At 56.4% G+C, this 8,457-nt stretch overlaps 3 protein-coding genes across 7 annotated transcripts in view; 1 reads left to right on the top strand and 2 right to left on the bottom strand.

Annotated features, from left to right (window-relative positions):
* Window positions 1-946, bottom strand: part of XAB2 (XPA binding protein 2) — an 11,784-nt gene extending 10,838 nt beyond the window's left edge. The window contains exon 1 of the mRNA XM_023186754.1: window positions 830-946. Coding sequence (XP_023042522.1) covers window positions 830-880 — 51 coding nt within the window. The 5' untranslated portion in view covers window positions 881-946. The remainder of the gene's footprint in view (window positions 1-829) is intronic.
* A 146-nt stretch (window positions 947-1,092) lies between these two features.
* On the top strand, window positions 1,093-2,982 carry LOC111522612 (protein PET100 homolog, mitochondrial). Its single transcript, XM_023186720.1, has 4 exons — window positions 1,093-1,214; window positions 1,938-2,024; window positions 2,180-2,203; window positions 2,831-2,982. The coding sequence occupies exons 1-4, from the start codon at window positions 1,188-1,190 to the stop codon at window positions 2,912-2,914; spliced, it is 222 nt and encodes a 73-aa protein (XP_023042488.1). The 5' UTR covers window positions 1,093-1,187; the 3' UTR covers window positions 2,915-2,982.
* PCP2 (Purkinje cell protein 2) lies at window positions 2,969-8,422 on the bottom strand. 5 transcript variants are annotated; one of them, XM_023186719.1, is made up of 5 exons: window positions 7,797-8,415; window positions 4,326-5,266; window positions 4,093-4,204; window positions 3,770-3,894; window positions 2,969-3,166 (listed from the first exon to the last, which is right to left on the bottom strand). In XM_023186719.1, exons 2-5 carry the CDS (start codon window positions 4,326-4,328, stop codon window positions 3,047-3,049), a joined length of 360 nt encoding a protein of 119 aa, XP_023042487.1. In that variant the 5' UTR covers window positions 4,329-5,266; window positions 7,797-8,415; the 3' UTR covers window positions 2,969-3,046. The 5 variants fall into 5 exon arrangements, 2 of the variants coding, with proteins under 2 accessions (XP_023042487.1, XP_023042486.1); XM_023186718.1 differs by having other exon boundaries at window positions 4,785-5,266; XR_002725284.2 differs by lacking the exons at window positions 2,969-3,166; window positions 3,770-3,894 and adding an exon at window positions 7,631-7,718 and having other exon boundaries at window positions 3,940-5,266.
* Window positions 8,423-8,457: the final 35 nt, after the last annotated feature.

The raw sequence follows: 8,457 nt of genomic DNA, 5'->3' as shown, positions 1-8,457 counted from the left end.
GAAAAACATCTGTCTCCTGCCCGTCCCTGGGAAAATGGAACATCTCCATGTATCTATATGTCTTACTGCTGATTTACTCCCTTATCTTTTTGGCAATAAATACTGAGGGAACTCAGAGACCGGCGCCAGTGTGGGTCCTCTGTAAGCACAGCACTGGTCCCCTGGGCCCCGCTTTTCTTTCTCTGTACTTTGTCTCTGTGTCTTTATTTCTTTTCTCAAGTCTCTCGTTCCACCTAGCGAGAAGCACCCACAGGTGTGGAGGGGCAGGCCACCCCTTCAGCACACCAAGAATCTGGTGAAGATGTCACGCCTCTACTCCAGACAATAATAATTTCATTGGCCACTGCCTGACAAGCTCCACGTCACCAGGGTTCTTCTAGCCTGGCCACCACCCCCAGAAACTGTCATGCCGCAGTCCAGGCCTAGAGACCGCTATACAGAAAACCAAGGCTTCATCCCAGAAACCGGAGCCCTGGCCTGGTAATCACGCCTTTACTTCAGACACCTGTCTTCACCTCTCAAGGTTCAGTTACGCAATCTCCTTGCTCTCCCATTCCCTGCACGCCCCTATTTCCGCCCCTGGCTCGGGAGGCTAGATGCTTTCCTTCGACAGTAGTTTTCTACTCAGACCCTAAGACACAACACCGTATTTTTTACTCCTGGCCAGTTAGGGTGGACATCACGATCCAGTCTCTGGCCCGTTAGGGTCCCCAACCCTTGGCCTGGCAATTTTAGTCTAAATCCCCTTGGCGACCCGGCCCCGATCCCCTGCGGCGTCCAGGTCCCAATAACCCAACGCAGGCCACCCCTGGCTCCTCTGTGGACTCACGAAGACAAGGTCCGGCCGCTCGGCCCGCGAGAGTCGCGCCATCACCACCATTTTTCTGGATGCCCAGGTACAGGCGAGAGTCGCGCTCTTATGACGTCTACCACTGACGGCCCGCCCCCTCCGGGCCAGACCCGTTTTCTATTGGTTAAATCCTTTTTGACGGACAGGCTCACGTTATTGACTTCGTTTCGAAGACGCCAGCGACCGGAAGCAAAATAGAGGCGCCCGAAGATACGTCATCAGGATACACATTGGCCAATCAGCTTCAGCAATGGAGCGTGCAAAACACCAATGAGCTTCTGTCTTGCTGGAGGGTCGGCTTTGGGCGGAAGTTGCTTTGTTGACCGGGAGAAACGAGATGGGGGTGAAGCTGGAGATATTTCGGGTCAGTGGACACAGGAGTGGATTGAGAGGCTGGGCAGGGGATCTTCCTGGATCTGAAGATGAGACTGGAAATGGGGGGACTTAAAAGAAAGAGGGTGCTCCAAGGAGAAAGCTATTAAAATTTGAGAGGGACCTTTCTGGTTGGAAATCCAGGAGAGGGGACGCTGGGTTTGGGGGGGGTTCTCAGATTTGGGCTTCTGGGTTTGGGGGCTGTGAGAGGGCTGGTCCGAGGAAAGACCTCAGAGAGGGTTGGCTGAGAAGGGGGCTCTAAAGAAGGAAGACTTAAGATCCTGGGGGAGCTCTCGGGCTTGTGGTGGGTGGGTGTCTATGACAGGGAGACTCCTAGACTTCGAGAAGTGGAGTTGAAGAGTGACGCCTCCTGGGTTTGGGGGTGCTCCCGGAATCTTAAGTGGAGATGAGTAATGAGGTCTCGAGGAGATGCTTTTGATTGTAGCTGGGGCCTCTGTATGTCTGTCTGTCTGTCTTTGAGAGGAAGACTCCAGCTAAGGGGGACTTTCAGGAATGAAGCCTCCTGAATTATAGGAGTTAGGTTTTAGGATGCGAGGTTTCTGTACCCTTGATGGGAGTTCTGGGGTTCTTGGGTCCGCCCTAACGAGGCGCTTCTGGACTCTGCAGTAGGATGGGTCCCCCAGGCTCTGAGGAGCCTCTGCACATTGCTTGGGGGAAGGGGGGCGGTCACCTCACCCACCCTCTGCCATTCCAGATGGTAATCTACCTCACTTTCCCTGTGGCTATGTTCTGGGTTTCCAATCAGGCCGAGTGGTTTGAGGACCACGTCATACAGCGCAAGGTGGGCATAAGAGGAGTGTTTGAGGGTTCATTCCAGGGGTGGGAGAGGGTGTGGGGCACCAATCTGCTGGGGACCAATCCCATGAGCTGACCCTACCCTGGTGTGGGGCTCTGGAGGCTCTTGGCTTGTGTCCCAGTTGTGACTTTTCCTTACAGAGGGAGCTGTGGCCACCTGAGAAGGTAAGTGATCTCCTCTTCTTCCTGCCAGAGGGATGGAGGAGGCTGGATTCTTGTATCTGGGATGGGTTTCAGATGAAAATTTTAGGCCAGGTGCAGTGGCTCATGGCTGTAATCCCAGGGCATGGGAGGCCGAGGTGGGTGGATCACTTGAGGTCAGGAGTTCAAGACCAGCCTGGCCAACATGGTGAAACCCCATGTCTACAAAAATACAAAAATTAGCCGGGTGTGATGGCAGGAGCCTATAACTCCAGCTGCTCGGGAGACTGAGGGAGGAGAATCATCTGAACCGCAGAGGCAGAGGTTGCAGTGAGCCCAAGATCGCGCCACTGCACTCCAGCCTGGGCAATAGAGCGAGACTTCATGTCAAAAAGGAACATTTTACTCTCAGCCATGAGTAAGAAACTGAGAGCAGAGGAGTACATGGTTTCCTTATTGCCTTCTCCTGGAAGAGTGAAGCGGATCCCCCTGGGACCCCTTTGTCATTGGCAGGGGGCTTCCAATGAAGACACTGAAACCTGAAGCCGTGGTCTGGGGCAGGGTGGTGGGAGAGTGGTAGAGGGGTCCCGGCTCGGCACTGAGGTGTGTGCCCCTCCCCACTTCCTGTCCCACCCACTTCTCCACCCGTAGCTTCAAGAGATAGAAGAATTCAAAGAGAGGATACGGAAACGGCGGGAGGAGAAGCTTCTTCGCGATGCCCAGCAGAACTCCTGAGGCCTCCAAGTGGGAGTCCTGGCCCCTCCCCTGATGAAATATACGCATACTCAGTTCCTTGTTACTCATGGAAGCGTTTTATTCTTTTATCAGTTTTTGGGGGCCGAGTAAGGCCCAGGATGCCTCAGGCCCTCAGGGGGCTTGTGTCGGGGGCTGGGGGCTGCTGTTCCGACGGAAGCCGAGAGCGGTCGGGTCCTGAGGGGTGAGCAGGGGTTGGGGACTGAGGGTCCCAGCTCGTTTCTGCGCTCCGTCCTGTGGATGAAGAGGGGTCAGCCAGGGCGGGGGCTCAAGGGCAGTGCCGGCCAGAGGTGGCGAACATTGGAGAAAGGGTGCGGATGGGCACCGTGTCCCACCTCATCCTGAGCACTGCTCTATGTTTACCTTCAATATCTGCCATTTAGGGTGGCATTTGAGCGTGAGGTGGCAGGTCTTGGGACCCTCGCTGGGGTCCTGATCAGAACCCAAGCTTTCTGTATGTGTGAAGTCAACACATGTGAGTATGTGGATGTATATATATTTATATATATCCTATGCGTGAGCTCACGTGCCCTCCTCCCTGAGGTATCTTCCTAGGAGGGGGTCCTGTTTTCTCCCTTTGGCCTCCCCAGAACCTTTAGACTTGGGGGCAGGAGCCACAAGTTCCAGCCATGGGTCTGACACTAGCATGGCCCTTATATAACCTTGGGCCCCTCTAGCCGCTGCCTGGGCCTCGGTCCTCCCATCTGAAGTCAGGGCAGCGGATGGGCAGAGGTGGGGCAGGCCCTGTTCCCTCCCGGCTGGGGTGGAGGGCAGGATTGGAGAGCACTGAGCACTGCCTGGCGGGTTTCTCCTCGGCATCACCAGAGCATCGCCTACCTTGGGCCCCACGGGCTGGAAGCCGGGCAGGCTGCTGACTGTCACACGTTGGTCATCCATGCGGCGGCCCTGGGTACTGGCCAGCATGTCCATGAGGCTGTCCATCTCGGGGGTGGGGTCGCTCTCTGCATGGACGTTCACAGACTTGGGAGGACACAGCCGGACTGGGGGCCCCCAACCCTACCCCTTCACCCCCATGCCGATGCTTCAGGGTGCACAACCACCTCCCACACCCCGTGCCCCCAGGCCCTCCAGATGACCACTCGCCCTGCACTCCCACCCTGTTCACGCCCCATGGACAGCACCCCTGTGCCCATGCTCACGGCTCTTGGTCTGGCCCGGCCCAGCCTGCAGTGAACAGCGCTGCCCCTCCATCCGATCACCCTGCACGTGGCTCAGCAGATTGAAGAAGCCCTCCTGGTCTGGGGAGCCCGCCTGCAGACAGACCCGCTCAGTCCGGTTGGCCCTTCAGCTTGGGGGCCCCTCCCCAACCTTCCCAGCCAGCCTGCTCACACCCGACCCCGGGGCCTGCTGTCCCCTCTTCCTCAGCTCTCACCATGGTCCCCGCCGATCCGCTCTGCAGAGCTGTTCTGAATGAGACATGAGTCTCCTTCCCAATCCCGGCCCCCGCCCCAGGGGCCCCAGCCGGCAGTGCCACTTCACGTGGTACCGTCTCAAGGGACAGGCTCCGATGCCAGCGTCCTGCTGTCCTAGATTGGGGCCTGATGAGTGTGGCCTGGGAGCTGGGACACAAGTCAGGGAAACATGGCCCAGGAGCTACCCCCAGGTCCCAGCATCTCCCATCAATAGGGGTCCACACAGACAGCCCTGCCCTCTGCCCTCCGGCCTGGCACTGAGACCCCCAGGCCCACCAGCCCCTTCTACAGCCACAACTGGGTCAGGGGGTCCTAGGAGACTCACTCGCTAATTAGGTGCCCTACAAACTAATTAGTCTTGTCAATCATGGACTCTGAGACCTTGAGCTGGGGGTGGGGTGGGGGCAGGGCCCTCTCACCTCGGCACAGAGGCCTGAGCCCTCCTCCGTCTTCTCCTGATCCATCAGGTCCCTGGACTCCGGTCACTTTCCTGCTGGCCTCTGCCCCGGCCCAGTGCCAGAGAGGGCCTTTTAAACGTCCGGGACGTGGGGGTGTGGATTCCCCCCATCCCCAAATCCCCAGCTCATGCCCCATCTGCTCCCACCCAAGCTTAAGCCCCATAAAGATCATCCAGATAATTGTTTGCCCACAACGATGCCGGATCTGGCATGGGGGGTAGGGGGCAGGGCGACCAGAGCTTGAACCTCGCTGGGCCCAGGAGCAGTGACCGGACCCCAAGGACTCCTGGGTGTGATGTCACGAAAGGCCTGAGCAGCGTCCCCGCAGTTGGAGAAGGGAAGCCAACAGCGTAGGGTGGTAGCTGGCTTAGGCGAGGACTTGGCAGGTGTCCCCACCCAGCCACCCAGGTCTCCCCACTGGCTCCTGGAAGGGCAGCTGCCACCTGCAGTCAGTAGAGAAAGAAGAGATTGGAGTCAAAGGCCCCTTCCCTCCCTCCCTCCCTCCCTCCCTGCACCTGCCTCAGATGCCACCCTAGCACCAGCTCTGTCTCCTTGGCAGCAAGTCAAGGGGTGTCCCAGCCCCCCTTCCCTTGACTCACTGTCCCTGGAGCCTGGTTGCCTGCTCCAGACCCCAAAACAAGAAAGTCTGGGGTCTCCTGTTCCCACACCACCCAAATGCCAGGTTGAGCTATCTCCTATCGATCACCCCAGCCCTAGGTGGGAACAGGCGGTGAGACCCCCTGGGAACAGGCAGGCGGGGAGAGGGCATCCCTGCCTTCTTCCCCAAGCCACTGTGGCTTTCCCTCAGTGCCCGAGAAGGGGATGCCACTGGGAAGTCCCGATCCCCTTCCCTGCGCTCCCCAAGATGCCTTTACAGAAGCCAGTGGAATCTTCATCTCAGAATGAATGGACTGCCCTATCGCCACCTCTGCCCCAGTCTCCCCTGTTCCACAAAGGGCCAAGTTCACACTCTCTCCCTCTATGCCAACCAAGTGTCCCCCTCCTCAGCACAAGTATCCCTTTCCTAGGCCTGCCAGAACAAAGTGTCACAGACCAGATAGCTTAAAGCAACGTCAGTTGACTTTTATTATGTATTTTTATATAGAGATGAGGTCTCACTGTATTGCCCAGGCTAGTCTCAAACTCCTGCGTTCATGTGTTCCTCCCGCCTGTGCCTCCCAAAGTGCTGGGATTACAGGCATGAGCCACCATGCTCAGCCTTTAAAATGTTTTTTAACAGAAATGTATTGAGCCAACGTTCCAGAGGCCAGAGCCTGAAATGAAGGTGTTGGCAGAGCTGTGCTCGCTCTGAAAACCAGGTCTCAGGAGCCCTCTTTGTCCCTCCCTGGCTTTTGGCAGTGGCCTGCCGTCCTTGGTGTCCTTGGCTTGTCACTGCAGCTCTTCACTCCCTGCCTCCGTGGTCACATGGCATTCTCCCTCTGTGTCCTGGTCTTCATACACCCATTCCCCCACTCCCCAACCCCCTACCCAGAATCAGGCAGCCATATAACTATCTTACAAGGACACCAGTGATATTGCATTAGGAGCCCATCCTACTCCAACGTGACCTCATGCTCACTGCTAATATCTGTAATGACCCCATTTCAAATAAGGTCCTATTATGGGGTATTGGGGATCAGTACTTCATATCTTGTGGGGGTTAGGGGTGGAGTGATTGGCCCTATCAGCTCTCCCTCCCCTCAAGAGGTCAAGCTGAGAAGCAGGAGGCGGTCCTGTCTTCCGTCCTTCCCCTCAGGATCTGGAGGGTTCCCTGCCTTCCCCTGCTGAAAGCTCTTCCCTTGGGTTTTATCTTCTCAAGACCAAACCCAAACACCTTGGGGTCGTGGAAATGTTCTAAAGTGGATTGTGGTAATGGACACACAACTCCAAAAATACTAAAAGCCATTGGATGCACTTTAGGTCAGCAAGTTGTATGGTATGTGAATTATATCTCAGTAAAGCTGTTAAAAAAGGAGGAAGGGGCAGGGTGTGGTGGCTCATACCTAAAATCCTAACACTTTGGGAGGCCAGGGCAGGAGGATCCCTTGAGCTCAGGAGTTTGATACCAGCCTGGGCAACGTAGGGAGACCCTGTCTCTTAACAATGACAACAACAACAACAACAAAATCGTCTGGGCAAGGTGGTCCCAGCTACTTAGGAGGCTGAGGTGGAAGAATCCCTTGAGCTCAGGAAGCAACAGCGCGAGACCCTGTCTCTTTACACAACAAAAACAAAAACAAAAACAAAAACAGGGAGGAGGGAGAAGAAGGAAGAAAGGAAGGGAAAAGGAGAGGAAAGGAAGAAATAGCTCAAACTCCTACCTACGGTCACCAACCATCCTGGTTTGCCTGTGACTGTCCTATTTTTAGCACTGAAAGTCCTGCATCCTGGCACTGGGATGGGTCAGTCTGACCTTGTCCTACAGAAGTCTGGCCCCTGCTGCCCCCACCCTCCAGCCTTCTTAAGCTCAGGGCCCCTCCCTTCTCTAGCTGGACATGCTGTGTAGATGCTTCTAGAATTCATTCAGGGATAATGTCAAAAGGTTGCTTCTTCAGAGAGGTCCTCGGGGGCCACCCTCAATAAAGTCGCCTCCCACCCCTACCTTTCATGCCACTTGCTGTCACATCAAGTGTCACATCAAGTTTATTTCCTTTAGGGCAGCATGGATCCTTTCCTATCTCCGCCAGACCTTCGGGTCTGATTCACTCTCTGTGTCCCGTGTAAGTGGCAGGGGGCTTGGTACCTTCATCAACACGGCCGAGCGAAGGAACCAACTCAGACCAGTAAGAGTCTGTTTACACACATACCTCGCACCTTAAATCGGAGACCTCATTTTGTATGGGTGCTGCCGGGGCTGTGCCTTCCAAGTAACAGGACACACAGCAGAAGCAGCTCCTGAAATTCCAAGTTGAGTGTGTGTGTGTGTGTGTGTGTGTGCGTGTGTGTTTGCAAGCATTTGAGGGCGTCACTCACCTCGTGTGTATCAGCATGTTAATTCGATTGTCGGTCCACAAGGGTAAATGTGGCGCCTTCTGGAAGAGGGTAAGGCTGTGACAAGTGCTCCCCAGGGACAGGCTCCTGGCTGGAATCCCAGCAGGCTCAGTCGTCGTGGCCTTGGATTAGGGATCCCGCTAAGCCTCGGTTTCCTCATCGGCACCGCAGTCCAGGTCGGGGCATCGGGCAGGACTGAATGAAAATTGTGTCCAGGTGCCGGCACACAAGAGGTCTCCAGTCCTCCTGAATCCATCAAAAGTTATCCAAGACGGCTGCTGCTGCTGCCGCCTCTAAACCCTGAAGTACAGAAGACAAGTGGGTCAAGATCCCAGGCCCAGACGGTGGCGGCCCGGTGGCATCGAGTGGGCGCGTGTATCTTGCAGTCACCCAACCTCCCGGGGAAGATGGAGGGATTATTGCCCTGCGATCCCGCTTCGCACGCAAGCCAGGAAGTGTGTGTCTGAACTCCCGTCTGTGAGCGTGTCATCGAGGTGTGCCCCTCCAGCGACTTGGTGCTCGGCAGCGCGGACGCACCTGCCTGTCCTCCCCGCCAGGGACTCAACTTCCTGGGCCTGGGCGAGAACCGACGGCAGGGAGGGGCCAGGTGCACAGGGGGCGGGATCAGGGCCCGCGGGGCGGG

Source organism: Piliocolobus tephrosceles, chromosome 21 (assembly GCF_002776525.5).
Source record: "Piliocolobus tephrosceles isolate RC106 chromosome 21, ASM277652v3, whole genome shotgun sequence".
Taxonomy (NCBI): Eukaryota; Metazoa; Chordata; class Mammalia; order Primates; family Cercopithecidae; genus Piliocolobus; species Piliocolobus tephrosceles.
This window is presented reverse-complemented; position numbering and strand designations above follow the sequence as displayed.

Excerpts from the sequence above, each read along its gene's own strand:
- LOC111522612 (XM_023186720.1), top strand. The coding sequence starts at position 1,188 with ATGGGGGTGAAGCTGGAGATATTTCGG. Across the intron at positions 2,025-2,179 it reads ACCACGTCATACAGCGCAAG|AGGGAGCTGTGGCCACCTGA; the intron begins GTGGGCATAAGA and ends TTTTCCTTACAG. Across the intron at positions 2,204-2,830 it reads AGCTGTGGCCACCTGAGAAG|CTTCAAGAGATAGAAGAATT; the intron begins GTAAGTGATCTC and ends CTCCACCCGTAG.
- PCP2 (XM_023186718.1), bottom strand. The coding sequence starts at position 4,829 with ATGGATCAGGAGAAGACGGAGGAGGGCTCAGGCCTCTGTGCCGAG. Across the intron at positions 4,205-4,784 it reads GCTCAGGCCTCTGTGCCGAG|GCGGGCTCCCCAGACCAGGA; the intron begins GTGAGAGGGCCC and ends GTCTGTCTGCAG. Across the intron at positions 3,895-4,092 it reads GCCGGGCCAGACCAAGAGCC|AGAGCGACCCCACCCCCGAG; the intron begins GTGAGCATGGGC and ends ACGTCCATGCAG.